This window comes from Giraffa tippelskirchi, chromosome 8 (genome assembly GCF_054371585.1).
Source record: "Giraffa tippelskirchi isolate mGirTip1 chromosome 8, T2T-mGirTip1v1.2.pri, whole genome shotgun sequence".
NCBI lineage: Eukaryota > Metazoa > Chordata > Mammalia > Artiodactyla > Giraffidae > Giraffa > Giraffa tippelskirchi.
The window spans coordinates 143001530-143022523 of NC_137282.1; the positions used below are offsets into that span (position 1 = coordinate 143001530).

Consider the following 20994-nt stretch of genomic DNA (forward strand, 5'->3'; position numbering starts at 1 on the left):
TAGCCTAACAAACAGGAATCACAGTGCAGTGGGGCTTGGGTTCACTTTTTTTCTTTTTTTCTGGTAACAGCTTTTCCAAGGTGTAATTGACTTACGGTAAACTTTATATATTAATACAATAGATAACCAGTAACCTGCAAAGTGAATGCTATGATAAGTTTTGACATGTATACACCCGTTAAATCACCACCAAAATCAATATTTGGGACACTTCGAATTCTACCGCTTAATAGGTGTGGGACCAAAGTGCTCCCATAGCTCTGCTAGCTCCCTTCTCTCCTTAAACTGCTACAGTCTTGCTTTTGTCTCACCATTCCCTGGCAAGGTCACCACTCTTGCCAAGGCCAATGGGTTGGGGCCAGCTCTCTGTCTTTATCCTACTCACTTCTCAGCAGCACTTGATACAGATGATCACTCGCTTCTCCTTTTGCTTTCTTCAGAGGCACTGCTCTTTCCAGGTTCCCTTTCCTGGCTACTCCCTTTTCCCTTTTCCTGGCTTCTCCTCCTGAAGTCTAAATATTGAAGTGCCTCCAGGCTCAACTGTCTTTTGTCTAGACTTATTATACATGTCTCACACAAGAGACGCAGGTTCGATCCCTGCGTTGGAAAGATCCCCTTGAGGAGGAAAATGGCAACCCTCTCCAGTATTCATGCCTGAAAAATGCCATGGACAGAAGCACCTGGCAAGCTACAGTCCAAAGAGTCGCAAAGAGTTGGATACAACTGAGCGGCTAAGCACACATGCATGCACATAACTTTAAATGTCATCCAAAACTGATGAAAATCCCCAAATCTCTCTTTTTGGCTCCAATTTCTGCCCTAAACTCATGAATCCAACTGTTTATTGGACATCCTCTCCGAGATCTCGTATAGCTATCGCAAATTAATATGCACAAAACTGAGCTTTTACTTTTTTAATTTTTAAAAATAATTTATTTTGGCTGCACTGGCTCTTTGTTGCTGCATGAGGGCTTTCTCTAGTAGTGGCGAGTGGGGGCTACTCTTCCTGGTAGTGCATGGGTTTCTTATTGTGATGGCTTCTCTTGCTGTGGAGCACAGGCTCTAGGGCATGTGGGCTTCCGTAGTTATGGCTCACGGGCTCTAGAGTGCAGGCCCAGTAGTTGTGGGGGCTCAGTAGTTGCGGTGCATGGGCTTAGTTGCCCTGCGGCATGTGGGATCCTCCTGGACTAGGGAGCAAACCCCTACATTGTCCAGAGGATTCTTAAGCACTGGACCACCAGGGAAGTCCCTGAGCTCTTACGTTTATTCCTCAAGGCTGTATCTTTTCCAGGTTTCCCCATGTCAAGAAATCACACTATCTTTCATTTAGTTACTGAGGCCAAAACTAAAAGGTCATCTTTTCTCCATTCCCGCTCCTCATCAGCAAGCCATGTCTGCCTCAGTCATTCATTCAAAAGTATACTGAGTACATAGTATGTGCCAGGCACTCTTTTAGGCCTTTGGGATATCACTGGATAAAATGAAGATCTCTGCTTACATTTCTAGCAGAGGAGTTACTACTATGGTAAAATATACATCAAGGTAGAAAGTATCAGGAGGGCAGGTTTCAGCACTAAATAGACTTCACGAGGCCTCAGTGATGTGAAATTCAAGCAAACTGGAAGAAAGTGAGAGCTCTGGCCACAAGGACTTCCAGAAGAGCATTCTGGTAGACGGAACAGCTAGTGTAGTGCCTTGTAGAAGCAGTGTACTTCACATATCTGCGGAACAAACAGCAAGGAGGCCAGGGTGGCTCTAGTGGTAGGAGTGAGCAAGGGTTGTTGGAGAGGAAAATGGAAAAGGAAAGCAGGCTGTGAACTGGGAAGGGGTTTTCAGATCATTGGGTTTCTGCTCTTGGTTAAAATGGAAATCATTACAAGGTTCTGAGCAGAGGAGTGATCTGACTTGACCTATAATTTGGAAGGATGACTTTGGGTTCACACTGACGGAGGGGCATGAGATGGGAGAAATGGCAGAAGCAGAGTGACCTCTTGGAGGTGTTGGTGAAGATTCAAACCAAGGTGATAGTAGTGGAGGTAGTGAAAAATGGCTGGTTTCTGAATATATTTGACAGAAAGAGCCAGCAGGCTTTGTTAATGAACTAGACATCAGGTGTGACCAAAAAAAAAATAAAAACCACCACCTAAGAATGACCTCAAGGCTTCTGGTGTGAACAACTAGAAAGAGATGCCATCAACTGAGACTTTAAAACATATCCCAAATCTTCCTACTTCTTTCCACCTCTACATTGTCTCTTTCCTCTGGACCACCAAAGTGGCCTCCTACCTGTTCTCTCTGCTGTCATTCTCCTTCTCTAGTTTATCCTTCCAACCTACAGTTAATGGTAGTTTTAAAACGTAAATCATTTTCTCAGAACACTCTGGGACTTCCAGAGTGGTCCGTGCATGCACCTGCAGAATGATCCAGTGGTTAAGAATCCACTTCATGCAGGGGACTCCAGTTTGATCCCTGGTCAGGGAACTAAGATTCCACATGTTGAAAGGATACCAAGCCCACGTACCACAACAAAGAGCCAGCACAGCCCCCCTACTCCACATGCACACAATCCAAATGCTTTGCTACAGCTCTGTATCATTTAGCCCCTGCTGAACTTCCTGATCTCTTCTCCCAGTCTAGACCCACTGGCCTTCTATTTCTACTTTAAATCCCTCAAACTCAGTATTGTCTTGGGGCCTTGGCCCTTGCTGTTCCCTATGCCTGGAATGCACTTCCTCAAGATATTCATACGGTTGTTCCCTCACTTAATTTCTGCCTCTGTTCACAGGCTGTCTCCTCAAAGAACCACTACCTATTGTAGTATTGACCTGTTCTCTTCCACCTGTCACTCTCCAGCCTCTACTTTCACTTTGTCCTCAAAGTATTTATTTCTTAAAATTATATACATATTTATTGTCTATCATCTTCACTAGACTATAAACACCATATGGGCAGCAATGTTGCCTTTTTCACTGATACATCCCGAGCTCCTAAAACAGTGCCTGGCTCAGAGGAGGCACTAAGTATTCATTAGATGAATGTGAGGTTTAAATAAGACAATACGTATGGGGAACTTAGCATGGTACCTGGCACAGCTAGCAACCAGACAATGACACATTCTAAGATCTCACCCTGCCTCTCTGACCTCCTCGTCAGGTCATTCTTGTCCTTCTTCTCTTGGCCATTGAATGTCAGCTGTCCTCTAGGCTAAGTCCTGGGCCCTCTCCTCTTCCTATTTGACACTCTCCTCCAGGTGATTTCAGCTGCAGATTCCTCAGTAAGGTCATCGTAACCACCACTGGCTCCCAACAATTATTCTCTATATATTGCCCCGTTTATATTCTTTATATCATTGACCACAACCTGTAATTATTCATTTGTTTACTTTTGAGGAAAACAGTGCCTGACAACTGGAAACTGACCTGACACTGGCAGGTAGGCCTTGGTGTTGCTAAGAGCTGGTCTGGCCCTCACATCTAGGCCATGGTGCTCTCACACTGATCATAACCTCACAGAACACCCAAGTCAGACGAGGCCAACCTGTGACTGTGATGAAGTAAGATAAAGTCTATGAGGCCAACCTGTGACTGTGATGAAGTAAGATAAAGTCTATAATCTTGTCTAATCGAAGACAAAAATAAGGTTACTGTGCAAACCATAAATTCTGAACAAGTACCTCTCAGCTAAAATGAGGAGTGGCTGTTTTTTTTTGCCAATTACAGCTTCAGTCATATTTCATCTCTCCCCTCAAGAGACTTTGTATCTGCAGGTTCCACATATCAGATTCAAGCAACCTAGAACTAAAATATTAGGGGAGAAAATTAACTCCAGAAAGTTCCAACAAGCAAAACTAAATTTGCTGCACATTTGCAACTATTCACATAGCGTTTACATTGTATTTATAACTATTTACATAACATTTACATTGTTTTCGGAATTATAAATCATCTAGAGATGACAAAGTATAAGAGAGGATATGTGCAGATTTCACACAGATATTACATCATTTTATCCAAGAGACTTGAGCTTCCATGGATGTTGGCACATAAAGGGGTCCTGGAACCAGTGCCCCATATATCCTTAGAGACAACAGTATTAAAACGGTATTAAGATGTGCAATCATAGAGTTGTCCCCACTTCCTGGGAGTGCTCAATCTAGACCCCCCTCTTCCTTGAATCTCCCCCCAAGTCACCTAACACAAACCCCAATCCTGTCATTTTTAATCCTCTCTTGAATAAGATCTCTGTAGGTGATAAAACCCAACTGCTTAACTAGAGGTGGTTCCTGTTTGGTCCTTGGCTGGAGGGCACTGACACTTTTACTGTCCTATTCTCTATCTCACGCCCTAATTCTAGCAGGGAGGGGCTGGCAGAGGATGTTTGCTCTACCCTAATGTTTTCACCTCCTGAAGGGCCAACAGTTTGCTGGTTAGTACATGGCTGCCTGGATAAAGAGTACTCTTCAAGCCTTGCTGAAGCTGAATATTATAGGCCACAGGACATATTAAGTTATGGCCAATGACATAGAAGTTAAAGAGCTGAATGTTAGCTTGGAGGTAATTTCTTCTGCCTTTCCTCCATCCTGAGGCTTGGCACATGGATAAGTGAGCTAGAGCTTCATTTCAGACTGTGAATAGGAGGATTTGGCCCCAAGAACCATGGAGCTGAGAAGTGGGGGGAGCAAGGGTTCTGAATACCCAAGTACCTGGTGGTGGCATGATTGTCATACATGATTTGCACTGTCTCTTGACTTGTGAGAAAAATAAACTTCTACCTTGCTTTAAGACTAATTTTGGTTTCTGTTACAACTGAACTTAAAACTGATACACTGGGCCATCACAGGTGCTTAATATTTACAAAGTGAACGAATGTACCCATGCTCATAGCTTCAACCACTACCTATATGCAGATAACTCAGATTAATGTCTCTAGTTTTAATCTGAGTACCAAACCTGTATATCCGACTACTTACTTTGTATCTCTCCTTGGACGTCTTAAAAAGCAGCTCAGATTTGACCATTCCAAAAGCAAGTTGGTGGCATTTGACCTGTTTCTCCCACTAACTTTCTTTTCAAACAGCACTTGGTTATGCAAGCCAACAACCCTGAGAAATCTAAATACTTTCATTTTGACCTATTTCCAAATGTCCACTTTTCTTCCACTCCACTACCCAAGTCTATACCAACAACTTACTCAGACTACTCAAGTAACTTGCTAATGCCACTTCCAAGCTGGCCAGCTCCATACAAAGGTGAACCAATCTATGATACTCACCTGCCTAAAAAGGCAGGTATCATAGGCTCTTCAAAGGCTTCTGTCTTATGACCCACATCCCTATAACCTGCAAGGCCCTGAGTGCCAGCTCCTCTTCCTTCTCCAACTTCCCACTCTTCCCATCTCCTCTTAGCAACACCTCTGCCTGGATTCTGCTCTCCCACCTCACCTCCTGCTTGTCCTCAGAGATTGTCTCAGCTGTCACCTCCCCAGACTCCAGTTATTATGTATTCCCCCACATCTCACTTCTTCACAGCACTTTCGACAGGTACTTTACACATATTTGTGACTTGGCGAACGTGTCTCCTCTTGCAGATTTTAAATTCATTGATTTTGGCTCTCCGTTATCTCTAGTGTCTTGTATGCTGCCTGGCCCACAGGCACTCTACCAGTATTTGTTGAAAGATTGCTTTGTTACCTCCACTCTATAAACATAAACACAGGCAAAATGTTTAAAAATGACTCCATGGACAGGCCATTCCTTTCTCCAACAAAACTTAGTCCTTGAATATAATGCAGCTGGTCTGGTTGATCTCCACAGGGTAATGGGGCCCTGCTGGTTTCTTCAGACTGGGAGAAACATCTGTCAACATTCTAAATGAAGCATACACTGACTCCAACAAGAACAGCCTCCTCTGCACTGTGAGAGTTGGCCGCAACACAGGGATTAAAGAAAATGCTTGTTTCCACTGCGTTTATTACTAATATAAAAAAATGTTAAAAAAAAATTCATTCTCATTTCTCCAACGGCTCTCATCCCTCCCTCTTGCCCACACAACTCCTGACCCAATTCTTCAGGGCCAGTTCAAAACTGAACCTGTTCACTGCCGTTTTCACAGAAAACAACCAGTGCCAGGGATGCAGGGGAAGAAGGTTGGAAGAGGGCGACAGTACTGTCCCAGTTCCACCCACAGGTAGGCCAGGTGGAGATTCACAGAATTCAAATGAAATGGCTGGTGGCCTCACAATGATGCAGTCTAACTAAAATGGGCTGGAGAGAGGAGAGGCCCATCTGAGCCTTTAGACGACATCTCTCGGGCCTGTGTCAATCCCGAGAAACCGACATGAGGGGGATGAGACGACCAGGGAGGCAGTCTTGTGGAAAGTTTCACAGTTCTCCCTTGTCGGGAGGTGGGGAAAGTCTAGAGGGCATCAACGGCCCCACACATTTTGGCAGAAAAACTTAACTCTAGTGTTGGGAAGTCACGAAAATGCCACAGACACTGAGAAAGGCTACGGGGGTGGGGGGCAGGGGGATGCACAGTTTCACAAAGCACAGTGATCACAGACCATAGCGGTGGGGATCATGCTACTGACGCAGAAACTACCAGATCCAAGAGCGGGGAACGTGGCCTTTCAGGGAGTGACTCTGCACCAGTCATCCACACTTGACCCCAGGTCAGCCAACCAGGTGAGTGTCACATGGCCGCTGACCACACTGGGGGGAGGGGTGTCACAGGAAGAGGACTTAAAAACAAGCAGCAAGAAGGAGGGAATGGTAGGAAACTGCTCCAGGGCTCTCAGAAATCCAGGGCGATACCGGGGGCTGGGTGGACAGATGCACAAGAAACAGCACCAAAGTGGTCTCCTGTTCTGCAGTCAGCCGGCGAGGGGGAAGAGGACTCAGGAGGCAGTTGAATGGAGCAGTGATGGTCCTGGAGACGTCTCTGGAGGCTGGATCAGAAGAGTGCGCACCACACACCAGTCACGGAACACAACTCTGGACCCCCAGTGGGAGGGGGTGGTGAGGGGGGTGGGCGTCACTGACTGAGGGTGGCGCGAGGAACAGCCGCACGGTGGCCGTCACAGGGCCACAGGGAAGAAGGTGGCCGCCAGGTCAGGGGGCTGCTTCCAGTCTGGGTGGGGAGGCACAGTCTCACAGCGGAGGTCCATTGACGCCTGGGTGGTAGAAGGCACAGAGGTCCTCGTATCGACAGTGGCCCTTTTTGGCGAAGTGTCGGCAGACGGGGCGGTCAGATTTGTCTGTGAACAAGCGAAAATCGGGCAGTTTAAAATGCAAGAACGAACAAATCTAACAAAAAGCAGAGACAGAGAAGGCGGTCAGATTTCCTACTCGCTACCATTTCCAGGTATTATGGAATGACAGTCCTTCTCGCGGGAGAAAAAACATTCAGGGCTACTCCTACTTCAAAAGGACAAAGGACAACCCAAAGCAGAAGAGCCACGGGCATTCTAGGCATGAGGTCGCTCTGGGAGTGACAGGTATTAAATGCGTGCAGGCATAAAAAAATGGACCTCACCTTCCATAACCTGGGGTCCATCCTTGGGTGGGCAGGTATTCTTGATAAGAGACCAGCTTTTGAGCCTTCGAGGATTTCTCTGTTCTTTGTGAAAGCCTCCCCTGGAGGGACCCCCGTGGCCTGGTCCAGGAAAAGGAGGCTCAGCATTGATCCCCCACCAACCACGACCATATGGGCCAGACCTGGGGCCTAGGCCTCCCCGAAGTGGGCCTCTGCCCCGGGGAGGAGGTGGGAGACTCAGCAGTGGTGGGATCATTGGTCCCCTTGATCCCGGAGGACCTCTGTGAAAAGCTGAAGAGACAGAGACAGAGAGAGACACGGAAAGATGATCAATGGCCAGCTTAATACTGAAAATGAAACCCTGATTTTGTTTTAAAACGTTTTATTGAAGTACAATATACACACCAGAAATACAATTTTAAGTGCACAACTCAATTATTACCAGGGTAAACACACCTGTGTTCCCACTAAGACAGGCTAGAGAAGGGATAGAGCCTTATTAGCCCTTCAGAAGCCCCTCCTTCTTGTGCCCCTCCTCCCCCAAAGTAACAGCTTGTCTTGACTTCTAGCACCATAGGTTAGTCTTTGAACTCTGTGTAAAGGAAATCATACAGTCTGCATTCTTTTCTGTCTGGATCCTTTGGCTCAACATGGTGTTTATGAGATTCATCCAGGTTGCTTGTAGCAAGAGTTCCTTCATTTTCACTGCAGTGTAGTATCCCACTGCATGTATGCACAACTGATTTAGCCATTCTACTGATGGTGGACGTGCTAGTAGATTCCACATTTTTGTTATAGTGTGGGGCTATAACAAAAAAAATGCCGCTATGAACATTTTTATATAAGTCTTCGGTACACATATGGATGCATTTCTGTTGAGTATATATGTAGTAGAGGTATTATTGGATCCTTGAGTATATGTATGTTTACGTTTAAGAAACTTGAAACTTGGGTTGTTCCTGTTCACACTCCCACCACCACCATAAATAAGCTGTTATTCCTTGAAAACACTTGGTAACGATCTTTTTCATTTTTGCCATTCTGGTGGTTGTGAAAAGCCGCCTTTTGTTTTGGAATTGTGATTGTAACATGTAGCGTAAAACTTGCCATCGTAAGTACTTTAAGTGTATATCTCTGTAGTGTTAAGTAAATTCATGTTGTTGGAAAACAAATCTCCAAAACTCTTCATCGTGCAAAATTGAAACTTAGCAGCTTCTAAACAACTCTTTCCCTCTCCTCCCCCCAGCTCCTGGCAACTACCATTCTACTTTCTGTTAGTATGAATTTAGTTACTTTATACACCTCAGATCAGTGGAACCATACAGCACTTTTTTTTTTGTGACTGGCTTAGCCTCAAGGTTCATCGGTGCTATGGCATGCTACAGGATTTTCTTCTTTTGAGGGGCGGAATCATATTCCATTATATGATTATTCCACATTTTGCTTATCCATTCATCCATCAGTGGACATCTGGGTGGCTTCCGTATCTTGTCTACTGTGCATAGTGCTTCTATGAACATGGGTGTGTAAATCCCTCTTCAAGATCCTGCCTTCCATTCTTTTGGGTAAACACCCAGAAGCAGAATTGCTGGATCACATAGTAGTTCTATTTTAATGTTTTGACGAATCTCCATACTGTTTTCCATTGTGGTTGCACCACTTTACAGTCCTATCAACAGTACACAAAGGGTTTGGTTTCCAAGTTATATGCTTTTATCTTGCCCTTATTTAATAACTAATGATGCTGAGTTCTTGTTCATGTTTTTGGCCATTTAGATCTGTTTTTATTAGGCGGCTGTTCTAGTCTTTTGCCCACTTTTCTAACAGGTTGTCAGAGAGTTTTTTATATATTCAAGATTTTAACTCTTTATTTGGTTATATTTGTTGCAAGTATCTTCTACTCTATGGCTTCCTATTAACTTCATAATGGTATGATTTGATTAATACAAGTTTCTATTTTCTAATGTAGTTGTTTATTTTTCCTTTATGCTTAGTGTATTTCTTGTCTGTTTAAAAACTCTAATCTACTTTAAGACCATGAAATACATTTGTTTTCTAAAATTATTTCTTTACCCATGAATATCCAATTAACCTACCATCGTTTGCTAAAAAGGACACTATTTCAGTTCCATCTTCAAGAATGAAATAGCCATATGTGTGTGGGCCTGTTACTGCACTCTTTATGCCATTCTGTTAATTTATATGTCTATTTTTGGGCTAATATCACACTGTCATAACTGCTACAGCTTTAAAATAAATCTTGATATTCAGAGTAAGCCCTTCCCCTTAAAAAACTGTCTTTGCAATTTCTCACCCTGATCCTTTGCATTTCCATACACTAATGCAAAATGCTTATTTCTACAAAAACATTGTAGGGATTATAAGTGGTAATGCAATGGATCTATGGGTCACTTTTGGAAGAACTGTCATTTTACAACATGGAGTTTTTCATTTAAGTACAGAATTCTTGATCTTTTTTTTTTACATCCCTTGTGGGTTTTAGTCCCTCCCTTGCTCCCTTTTCAGGACCTAATCAAAGGATCAGGGCCCCTTTCTTCTCACCTGACTTGGGGTCACCAGGCTTTCCATTGGCCATGGGGGGAGGGCCCAGAAGGCTGGGTGGTCCTAAGAATAGACATGAAAATATGGTCATCAGAATGGACTAAAAAGCTGATGATCCTGTTCTTATATGCTTTCCTTCTATTATTCATTTCTTAATCTAACCAGTAAAGTCAGGTATATTCTCAACAGTGTTATGGGTTCTGACGCCCATCTATCTCCAAAGCGTTTACAGGATTTGCAAAGTGGAGACTCAGCCCTGTCACGGCGTATAATGAGAAAACGATACCTACAAACTTTCTCTCTCTCTTACATTGTTGCTATCCAATAGATCCCAAGTGATTCCAGAGGTAAACCAATCCCTCTCTTAAACTGCTGGCCAATCAGATACCTCTCCCCCGACCCTACCCGCAAGGACTTCACAAAAAGCTGTACTTCCACCATCCCCGTTAAAGTATGGTAACAAACTGTCATCTCAGTCATCGCAATCTGCAACCTCTCTAGGGCCCTTCTCCCCTGACGTTTTGCGGCTGCGCACATAAGTTCTTTATCTTTTCTCCCTTCTTTAGAAAGGTATAGAGGCCAGTTTGAAGTTGAGGATTCAAGTAAGAGAACTCATTTAGTGTTCCATCCCACACAGGCTTCCCCTCAGCCCCCGCCCCAGCGCGTGCGCCCTTCCTACCGTTAGAGCCTTCTCCCCCGCATCTTTTCAGCCCCTAACCCCTCGCCTCTACAGGCTGACAGGCATGTGCGCACCCCTCCGGGGCTCCTCACCTATGGGGCTCCCATCCTCCTCGTCTCCAGTCTCATCCCGCTCTGGCAGTGGGAGCTGATGCTGCAGCTGTTGCTGCTGCTGATTCTGCTTCTTTCGTTTCGGCATCGTGGTTGCGGCAATGGCTGCAGCGGGATTTGGAGGGCTGTGAGGAAGGGGCACGCTGGGATTCTGTTTCCGCTTCCGGGGGGCCGGTGGACACTGAGGCTGAGGCTCCCGCCATTTCACTTCCGGAAGGCTGCGGGGAATCTTTGTGGTGCTCTTCTCGCATCAGCCGCGTCCCACAGTTTCTGCCAGGCAGGGCAGCAATCTCAAACCTTTCCTTTGCTTCGTTGCTATAAACGCTTTGAAAAAGTTGCTCGCTCCTCCCCTCGCTGAAAAAAAAATCCACAACCGGCTGCTCCTCACAGACGGCCATAGAGTCGACAGACTCTCGGGCCAGAAGGCCTGAGAAGAGAGGGCTGTCGCATCCTGAGATCGCCATATCCGGTCCCCTGTTTCTATGGTAACAGCTGCAGGCACAACTTGGTGCCCTATGACCTCCCTCCAAAAATCCTTGTCCCACCTGGGTTTCTCTCCTCGGCGGCGCTTGCACTTATGATCTGTAAGCCTGCTCCTTATCATCGTTCCTACAAGGAATTTGGGTCCCAGCAGGGCGCTGCCCAGGGCTCTCCAGACCGCCACCCGCCCTTCAAGACCTCTGACCCGGCCCCCGGTGTAGTTCAGTAGCTCGGCTTCCTTCCCGGGACGCGCAGTCGCGCCTTTCCTCAAAGACTCAGCTGGAGGATTGGTAAAGTAGCTTATGCGCGTCCACGCCCCTTTCTCCCCAGGTGGTAGGACCCGCCCTCCGCTCCACCGCCCCCTCCAGGTGAGTGGTAGCTTCTCCCCGGCGCGCAAGGTAGTGATGACACGCGTCCCCCCTCCTCTGAAGGCGAGTTGGTAGCGTCCGTGACGAAGTTAGCCCGATCCTCCCACGCGCGCCTCCTTCCTCGCCGCCGCAGCGCCCTCTCAGTGCCACTGGCTCTCACGTGCGGGCAGCCTACCCTGCATCATCCTCTCGCCTGACGCTCACTGAGAAGTGACTATTTCCCCCGTTGTCTTCCACCCGGGCCGCCCGGGCGCATCGGCCGGGCCCGCCCGCTGACGTCACCTTCCAGCCCCGCCCCCTCCAGGGTCCCGGGCCCTTGCGGCGGGGGCTGCCCCGGGGGGAGTCAGTTGAGGCGGCGGGAGCTCGGCGGAGGGCGGGCCAGGTGACTGGTCCGGGCCATGCCGAGGAAGAAGCCTTTCAGCGTGAAGCAGAAGAAAAAGCAGTTGCAGGACAAGCGGGAGCGGAAGCGAGGTCAGTGCGGGAGCCAGAGGAGGGGGCGGGGCTCGGACTCCCGCACATCTGGAAGGAGGGGTGTGCCCGCCTCACCTCTGGGAGGCGTGGGAGGGGGTGGCGGCCGCGTGCCGACGCGCGTGGGCGACCGCGGAGGGGATTCCCTCACCCCAGCCCCCTAAATTTGGAAGGGGTGGGGAAGGATGGAGAGTTGGGGGAGGGGAATCCCTCCAGCTCCAACGGGGCGCCATCCCCGCAGATCCCTGGAGGAAGAGGAGTGCCTCCCCCCACGCACATCCGGAAGGGTCCTGGGCAGAGTAGGTGGGAGGGCCCGGTCTCAAAAGAAGTGCGGTGGTGGGGAGAGGAGCCAGGCCGACCGGGGAGGGGGTCTTTTGCCCCTGAGAACTGGCCAGCACTGGCGTCACCGGCTCCTCCCCGCAGGGCTTCAAGATGGGCTGCGATCCAGTTCCAACAGCCGCAGCGGGAGCCGAGAGCGGCGGGAGGAGCAGACCGACACCTCGGACGGGGAGTCTGTGACCCATCACATCCGCAGGCTCAACCAGCAACCTTCCCAAGGGCTGGGCCCGCGAGGCTATGACCCAAATCGGTGAGAGTGGGCGGGGGGCTCTGGCCCAGGTTTCCCCGCCTACCCGGAAGTCAGAGCGTTGGGGGAAAGCAGGCTGCTGCTGGTGGAGGCTTGAAACTGGAGATGGGGGGAGGGCTGGGATGCCACGGTTCTCCGCGGGCTGCCTGGGCACAAGGGAAGCTTGTGGAGCGGGCCACAATCTTCCCTTCCGCAGGGCTTGGAGAGAATTTGGCTTTCAGAAGGACGAAACTTAGGGGAAGGCCTGTTGTTGCACGAAAGAGATTTGGGGGAGGGCCGACTGAGAAGCAAGACTTGAAGAGAAGTCTGGAGAGAAGAGTTTGTGGCCAAGGATTGCGATGGATGCTGTGGTCCCTTTCCTGTTAGATACCGGCTGCATTTTGAGCGAGACAGCCGGGAGGAAGTGGAGAGGAGAAAGAGAGCTGCCCGGGAGCAAGTGCTACAGCCCGTCAGTGCTGAGCTGCTGGAGCTGGACATCCGCGAGGTCTACCAGCCCGGTTCTGGTGAGTGAGAGCTCAGCGCCTGGATGCTTGGGATAGGCAGTGGGCTGGGGAAAGGAGTTTGGAAGAGTAAGGGCCGACTGGGAGGAAGAAGGGATCTGGGAGACATGCACCCTTGAGTCTTGAAACTGTCCCGAAACTTGTTTGGACTTTTTCTTGATTACTCAGTCCTGGACTTTCCCCGACGTCCTCCTTGGAGCTATGAGATGTCTAAGGAGCAACTGATGAGCCAGGAGGAACGGAGCTTCCAGGAGTATCTTGGGAAGATTCATGGGGCTTACACCTCTGAGAAACTCAGCTACTTTGAGCACAATCTGGAGGTGAGAATAGAGTGGGGACAGGAATGGGGCATAGTCACCCGTGGCCAAATTGGTTTGAGTCAGGCAGGGGAGTGATTCTGGCCTCAGGTTCTCTTCTATTGATTTTGTCTTTTCAGACATGGAGGCAGCTGTGGCGAGTGTTAGAGATGTCTGATATTGTTCTGCTGATAACTGATATCCGACATCCAGTGAGTCCTGGGATGAGAGTGGGCAAGGGGCAGGAGGGAGGGAGTTCTTGGGGGTAAAGGGCAGAGGCAGTAGTTGGGAGACAGAGAGGTAATCCCTTCCTTTCCAATCTCCTCTACCCTGCTGAAGTCGGCAGTCGAGAACTCAGTCTTTATTCATCAGGGTCAGAGCTTGTCACTCCTCCTCTGGCCCACTGCCTCTCCTGTTCTTTAATCCTTTGATGGAAAACTGTTCCTGTTTCGTAGCACACCAGGGCTAATAGGAAGTCTCGGTGTGGAGCTCCAGGGGAGCCTGGGAAGTGGGCTTCCCTGTCATATGAGTCACTACAGAACTCAGCCTCACTTGGGATGCTAGGGTAGTGGTTAAGGCTCTAGACACGCTGCTGGACGGCTCTCCTGTGATCTGCCTGTGCTACTCACTGTTGTTTTCCAGGGGGAGAAAGGGAGGTGTGAAGTCTGTGTGGACATTTAGGTTGGAGGTCCTTAACATGTACACCTACACCCCTACATACTCGGGAGACATACATGTGCATTCACACACTCACTTAAACAGCTACACGTGCTCAGTGCAAACCTCACACGTGCATGCTGACATATAAGCTTGTGTACACATGCAGACAGCTGTGTGTGTAAAGATAGATATTAATTTCTATCCCAGCCCTCATCCCTGTGAGTGATCCTAACATTTACCCCTGACTGCTGGGCCTGTTTCCTTGTTTTTAGCTAGTTTCCATCCCTAATCAGGCCCACAGGGAATGCCCAGAGACAAACATATAGGTGATGCTCACTGCTGCTTTGTCTCCCTAGTTCAGTTTGGCTGATCTATCCTTGTTGCCCCAGAATCTGCTACCACCAGGGTCTTCTCTCCAAACTGTGCCTGGTGAGTTGGGCACTGCAGGCAGAAAACTCTGGGTTGACCTTGCATCACTCCCTCCTCTTACATCCTGTTCCAGGTTGTGAATTTCCCACCAGCACTTTACGAGTACGTGACTGGAGAGCTCGGGCTGGCCCTGGTGCTTGTCCTGAACAAGGTGGATCTGGCCCCACCAGCTCTCGTGGTTGCCTGGAAGCATTATTTCCATCAACACTATCCCCAGCTCCACATTGTTCTTTTCACCTCTTTCCCTCGGGATCCCCGCACCCCACAGGACCCTAGCAGCGGTGAGTGGGCAGTGAGGAGGGCAGTGTGGGAGATGGGGGGGGGCAGGGCACAAAAGGGGGGACCTGATCTGGGGTCTGAGGGTGGTGGGAGAGAGGGGGTTTCTGAGCCCCATGGGGTGAGCTCATGCTTTTGCACCCTCTGATCTCAGTCTTGAAGAAGAGTCGGAGGCGGGGAAAAGGATGGACTCGGGCTCTGGGGCCAGAGCAGCTGCTGAGAGCCTGTGAAGCCATCACTGCAGGGAAAGGTATGTGCCCCTTCGAGGGGAGGCATGGGGGCCAGTAGGGGGGACCCAGGGCCCCGAATCATTTTGCTTACCTTCTCTCTAGTATAGACTCAGGCAAGAGGCCACAGGGAGGGCCAGGAGAGGAAGCTGCCTGACTTGGTAGGACAAGAGAGGCAGCAGGGAGGCAGGAGCCCCTGTGGCTGACTGCCTTCAGTCTTGCTGGTGCTTTTTAGAAACTCAGAAATGCATTCGATTCCGGGGTGGGGTCAAGCGAAGGCTGGGGAGATTGCTATTATGCAGCTTGGCTCTGCGAGATCCAGAGGGCGCCGTTTACCTTGGCTGTGCAGAGCATGGTCTGCTCTGTCGTGGACAGTGGCCCTGGGGAGAACCACCTCCTCCTTCTCCTTCCCTGCACAGTGGACCTGAGCAGCTGGCGGGAAAAGATTGCCCGGGATGTGGCTGGGGCCACCTGGGGTAACGGCTCTGGAGAGGAGGAGGAAGAGGAGGACGGGCCGGCTGTCCTGGTGGAGCAGCAGACTGACTCAGCGATGGAGCCGACGGGCCCCACGCGCGAGCGCTACAAGGACGGGGTGGTGACCATCGGCTGTGTGGGTAAGGAAGTAGTGGCTGCCTAGAGGCACAGGGTTTCAGTATTTGGGAAAGAGAGAGGGTGGTCAGGTCCCTTTAGGCTCCAGGGTCTCGGAGGGCAGAGGAAGCTGTCTACCATGGCAGAATGATCACAGGACACCTGAGTTAAGTTGCCTTCTCAGCTTATTGATCTCGAGCAAGGTATCTACTAACTCTCAGTCTCAGTGACTCTGATTTGAAAAATGAGGACAGTGATGCTCAGTTAAAAGAATGGATGGGAGGAAGCGGGAGAAGAGTGTAGAGAGAGCTTAACAAAGTCTGACAAATAGTGATAATAGTAATAACAATAATTGTTAAAATTGTGCGATGCTTGCTGTGAAGTGGTCACTGTTATGTAACTTACATATTAAGTTTTTTAGTTGTAGTAATTAGTTTATCATAAATCATAGCAAGAGCTTAGCAAGTTCAGGTTCTTTCTTGGTCTTAACTTTTAGTCTGTTGTAAAGAGAATCTTAATTAAGAGCTTTGTCTTTGCTTTCAGTGGGCTATAAAGGAATGTAAATGGTAGGGATGGGCAAGACAGAAACCAGAGAGAGTGTGGTCAGAGGCAGTCCCAGTCTAGGGGAGAAATGAGATTTACTCAGAAGAGAGGCAGAGATGGGAAGACAGGTCAGGATATATTTTGAAGGTAGAAAACATGAGATTGCTGAGGAGTTGCACTTGGGTTGCATAAGAGAAAGCAAAGAATACAGAAGGACTTACAAAGTTTTATACTGAGCAGTGGGAACACTGAGGTAGGAAGACTGGGAGAGGAGCAGATTTGGAGGGATTGGGGAAGGGAATCAAATTAAGGTTTGAGATTCTTTTTAAATATCCCAAGTAGAGATGCTGACTAGGCAGTGGGCCAAGAGCTTAGAGGAGAGGACTGGAGATTTGAATTTGAATGAGATTTAAACTTGGGAAGCCAGTAGTGGACATAAATGGTGTTTAAAGCCATGGGATGGGATGAGATGTGGGAGAGGAGATAGATGGAGAAGAGACTAGGCTAGTACTTAGAGGCTGGGCAAAGGAGAACGAAACCAAGAGTGTCTCAGCAGGCAAATGAAGAAAGTTTGGAGAGGAGAGGAGGGCTCAGTCGTGTGGACTGTCACTGACAGGTCAAGAGCAGTAAGAACAGAGACTTGCTGAGCAAGTTGGGCAACATGGAGATCAGAGGTTTCAGTGGGTGGAGAAGAGAAAGCCAGATTAGGGTGGTGGACGAGAGAATGGGCAATGACATGGTAATGTTGTATGAGAAAGGATCTAGACACAAGAGCATCCATACTGTACAATCCCATTTGTGTAAGGTTCCAAAGCTGTAGAATTGAACTGCACTAACCATTCAGGATTCACAGGCCATAGAACTGAAAGGAAAGCGAAGAAGCAGAATTCCGTACCCGTCAGGATCAGGCTCCCATGAGCACAGGGAGAGGGTTATGATCAAGAAGGAATGGATGGGGCCTCTGAGGAAGTGAGTCAGTCTGTGCTCAGGGGTGGGTGATGTAGGGGTTCATCAGGCATGTTTATGTTTTACATATTTTGTGTGTGTGTTATAATTTATAGTCACAAAGAAGATGGCGTGAAGAAGTGGTGACAAAAAATAGACAAGTCTTAAGGAGTTTTACTATAAAGGGAAGAGAAGAATGGGGTTGTCAAAGGAGAGTTGTCCCCCCAGCCCCTTTCAAGAGGAGATACAATCAAGGAGCCCATGGCTATGGAGGGCTAACTGTACTGTTCCATTTTATATAAGGGACTTGATCCTGCCTGGAGTTTGGTACCTGTGGATACCAAGGACCAGCTATGCTTGAGTGTGTTGTGAAGAGAGCACAGTCAGCACCAGGGTGCATCTTTGCCCAACCTCAGTCAGCCGCTGACCAGGCAGAGTTGCATTTTACGAGGTTGGAGTTTTGCCAGATGACTTAAGAAGAAGGGGAGAGGCAGGGCCAGGGAGTTGAAGCTCCTTGAAAGGGACTGGCTGTAGCACTGGACCATGGAATCTAAGTTGAGTAAGAAAGGAGGTGAGGGCGTGAGCCCATGTTGGTCAGGGTCAGAGGCTCATTGGACTAGAGGATCCAGAATAAGTGAGCTGGAAAGATGAGGTGTCCGGGCAGAGAGAGAGGTGCTTCTAGATGGGATTTGGAAGGTGTGAAGTGACAGGCCCAGGGTAAGACCACAGAGCGGGCTGGAGGAAACCTCTGGGAGATCCTGGCACTGGGAGGCCAGAGCCTGGGTTGTAACTTTTGATGTTATACCGCTTCTGTCCTTTCTTTCTGCGCCTTAGTTTCCTGTTCATCTATAGCTACAGCACCGTGTCTTACCTGTCACAGAGTAAGGATCTGTCAGTGTTAATTTTCCTTGTCTTCCTTAGGTTTCCCCAATGTGGGCAAGTCCTCGCTGATCAACGGGCTGGTAGGCCGGAAGGTCGTGAGTGTCTCCAGAACCCCAGGCCACACCCGATACTTTCAGACCTACTTTCTCACTCCCTCCGTGAAGCTCTGTGACTGTCCCGGCCTCATATTCCCCTCGCTTCTGCCCAGGCAGTTGCAGGTACGAGGGCAGAGGGGCCAGTAGTCGGGAGAAGGCAGGAGATAGAGGCAGGTGCTGAGTGCTCTTACCTCCCCTCAGGTCCTGGCAGGGATCTACCCTATCGCCCAGATCCAGGAGCCGTACACTGCCGTGGGCTACCTGGCCTCCCGGATCCCCGTGCAGGCCCTGCTCCATCTGCGCCACCCAGAGGCCGAGGACCCCTCCGCAGAACACCCCTGGTGTGCCTGGGACATCTGTGAAGGTGGGCTCCGTGTGCCTGGCTTTCCTTCCGTGGCCCTGTCTCCTCTCCTGTCCTTCTTCAGAGGTCCTGCCATCCTGATGGGGCAGCTGGCTGGTCACCCGTAGACTCCTGTCTCAGGGCCAGCAAGATCTCGGGCCTGGAATATTCTGGGGGAAACTGGAAGGACTGTATTAGGGATGTGGGATGATGATGCCTGGGCCCGGCTGATGGTCTTCCATCCCCATCCTTCTCTCCCTCCAGCCTGGGCAGAGAAACGTGGTTACAAGACAGCCAAGGCTGCCCGAAACGATGTGTACAGAGCGGCCAACAGCCTCCTGCGGCTGGCACTGGATGGCCGCCTCAGCCTGTGCTTTCATCCCCCGGGCTACAATGAGCAGAAAGGTCAGTCAGCTGGTGATCCTCCCCAGCCCTTGCTGTAGGAGAGGCAGAAGGGTGTGGGCTTTGTGGCCACACTGTGTGAGGATTCGATTCTGCCCCCATCGGCCAGCTCTGTGTGACTAAGCAGGTCTGAGATAACTTTCCGATCTACAAAACCAGGGTGCTTAGTCGCCCCTAGCAAGGAGATGGTCAAGATGGGAGTTCATGTGTGCAAAGCTTCTGCTCTGTGCCCAGCACAGGAGAGGGTGAATGAATGAATGGAATGCCAGCAGCTATAAAAATGGTTGTTATTCTTAGTCTTTGCCTCTTCCCCATCTTTGCCTGGCGTTAGTTTCTTGCTCAAAACTCTCCCCCGTTCTTTTTCTGTTTTGGTTCCCCAGGCACCTGGGAGTCCCATCCAGAGACCATGGAGCTGGTGGTTTTGCAGGGCAGGGTGGGGCCAGCGGGTGACGAGGAGGAGGAGGAAGAGGAAGAGCTGAGCAGCTCCTGTGAGGAGGAGGGAGAGGAGGACCGGGATGCGGATGAGGAGGGGGAAGGGGATGAGGACACCCCAACCTCGGCTCCAGGGTCCAGCCTGGCCGCCCGAAACCCTTATGCCCTGCTGGGCGAGGACGAGTGCTGAGTCCCTGCCCTACTCCATCTCCCCACCTCCCCAATATCTTTGCTTTTGGACTGACCCGGGGGGTCTCTCCCGTCTGCCGCCCCAGTTGTGAATAAAGATTGTCTGCTTTGTAGCCCCTTCCCTAGATGGACTGAGGTGAGAGCAGCTGTCTCAGGCTGACAGCTGTGGTAGGCTGGCTGCTCTTCTCCCTTCTCTTTTCATGCATTCTCTTTGCAAAAGAAGTTCTCTTAGGAGTTAATTCAGTGGGTTCTGAGGCCCAAAACTGCTCCCTCTGCTCACTCTCCCACTTGTACCTTAGGGACTGTGTCATCAACATGGGGAAGGGGAAGTCACTTCAGGCTTCTGAGGCCTGGTCAAAATCCAATCCCCTTTGGGAGTTTGTGCTGGTCCCTCTGGTGTTGGAACAACCCCTGTACGCCCCCTGCTGTCAGTCCTGGGTTATACCAGGAACTGCTGGGAGAAGAAACAGTAAGAGATGTCACAGCCGATGTCTCCAAGTGAGATTTTTTAACAGGATTTATTCAAATTCAACAAATATTTATTGAGGGCTAACTGTGTGTCTAGACTTATGCTAAGCACTGAGCATATAAAGCTGCACAAACAGGCTTGACCTAAATATACAGCCTGGCCATGATCAAGACCTCATTAATCAGGCACCCAACTTTTTGGATTAAAATGGGTGTATAATGTTCTCCAAATCCTTAGGGCTCATTTGGTATAATTCTAGAACTTCCTGTTGGTGGAGATACTTAGCTAAGACTTGATGCTTGTGAAAATGTTAATTAAATGTGTATGAGTAGTCTTAATTACTGATAAACAAGTAGGGTGCACATTTATGATCTGAGCATAAGAGCCCTGTAAGTGCAGTATTAAGTCTCATTATAGAGCTTTAACACTACGGGTGTACTAGATTCATACGGAAGGGCACACAACCAGCCTCCTTGAATCCCACTTACCCTGGTTTGGGATGGAGCCAAGGAGACCCAGTGCACGGTCTGGGCTGTCTTAACATCAGGTGCAATTCAGCAGAGGTCAGCTCTTCTGTGAGTCAGGGCGCTTGAGGCCTTGCTGTACATCTCCCTTGATAAGCAAGCAGCTGGGATCCTAGATTTCATTCTTGGAGAAAAGGAAGAACAGGCTTTGGTTCATTGGCTGCCACAATGTTGTCTGGGTTGGGTGGTAGCAAAAAGTGTTTGATAGGTTAGCCATCAGAGGTAGGGGTGAGGAAAAGAGGGCGTATGATTCCTCTCTCTAAAGCGTTCTGTTCAGGTTCTGAGTCTCAGGCTACTTTTCATTCCAGCAGAGACCCAGTCACCCCAGGAGCAAAAGAGGCTGAGGTGAAGTGGACTGTATTTGGGTCATTTCTTCCAGCTCCCTCCTCCACTGGTCCCAGTGAGGACATAA

General features: G+C 49.2%; 2 protein-coding genes across 5 annotated transcripts; one reads left to right on the forward strand and one right to left on the reverse strand.

Moving 5' to 3' along the window:
* Nucleotides 1-5951: 5951 nt before the first annotated feature.
* Nucleotides 5952-10986, reverse strand: PRR3 (proline rich 3). 2 transcript variants are annotated; one of them, XM_081522943.1, is made up of 4 exons: nt 10866-10986; nt 10095-10157; nt 7533-7823; nt 5952-7254 (listed from the first exon to the last, which is right to left on the reverse strand). In XM_081522943.1, the coding sequence occupies exons 1-4, from the start codon at nt 10969-10971 to the stop codon at nt 7148-7150; spliced, it is 567 nt and encodes a 188-aa protein (XP_081379069.1). In that variant the 5' UTR covers nt 10972-10986; the 3' UTR covers nt 5952-7147. The 2 variants fall into 2 exon arrangements, with proteins under 2 accessions (XP_081379069.1, XP_081379071.1); XM_081522945.1 differs by lacking the exon at nt 10095-10157.
* Nucleotides 10987-11873: 887 nt separating this feature from the next.
* GNL1 (G protein nucleolar 1) lies at nt 11874-19702 on the forward strand. 3 transcript variants are annotated; one of them, XM_081522850.1, is made up of 12 exons: nt 11874-12202; nt 12623-12788; nt 13152-13288; nt 13454-13605; nt 13722-13793; nt 14744-14951; nt 15101-15196; nt 15593-15787; nt 18171-18349; nt 18428-18590; nt 18831-18971; nt 19349-19702. In XM_081522850.1, exons 1-12 carry the CDS (start codon nt 12130-12132, stop codon nt 19588-19590), a joined length of 1824 nt encoding a protein of 607 aa, XP_081378976.1. In that variant the 5' UTR covers nt 11874-12129; the 3' UTR covers nt 19591-19702. The 3 variants fall into 3 exon arrangements, with proteins under 3 accessions (XP_081378976.1, XP_081378977.1, XP_081378975.1); XM_081522851.1 differs by lacking the exon at nt 15593-15787; XM_081522849.1 differs by lacking the exon at nt 11874-12202 and having other exon boundaries at nt 12276-12788.
* Nucleotides 19703-20994: the final 1292 nt, after the last annotated feature.

Bases quoted from the DNA above. Each gene is read 5' to 3' on its own strand.
- PRR3 (XM_081522943.1), bottom strand. From the start codon at position 10,971: ATGCCGAAACGAAAGAAGCAGAATCAGCAGCAGCAACAGCTGCAGCAT. The intron at 10,158-10,865 runs GTGAGGAGCCCC...GTCTATTCTTAG, and splicing joins GGAGGATGGGAGCCCCATAG to GACCACCCAGCCTTCTGGGC. The intron at 7,255-7,532 runs GTGAGGTCCATT...GCTTGTTCACAG, and splicing joins TGGACCCCAGGTTATGGAAG to ACAAATCTGACCGCCCCGTC.
- GNL1 (XM_081522849.1), top strand. From the start codon at position 12,385: ATGGAGAGTTGGGGGAGGGGAATCCCTCCAGCTCCAACGGGGCGCCAT. The intron at 15,197-15,592 runs GTATGTGCCCCT...TTCCCTGCACAG, and splicing joins AGCCATCACTGCAGGGAAAG to TGGACCTGAGCAGCTGGCGG. The intron at 18,350-18,427 runs GTACGAGGGCAG...ACCTCCCCTCAG, and splicing joins TTCTGCCCAGGCAGTTGCAG to GTCCTGGCAGGGATCTACCC.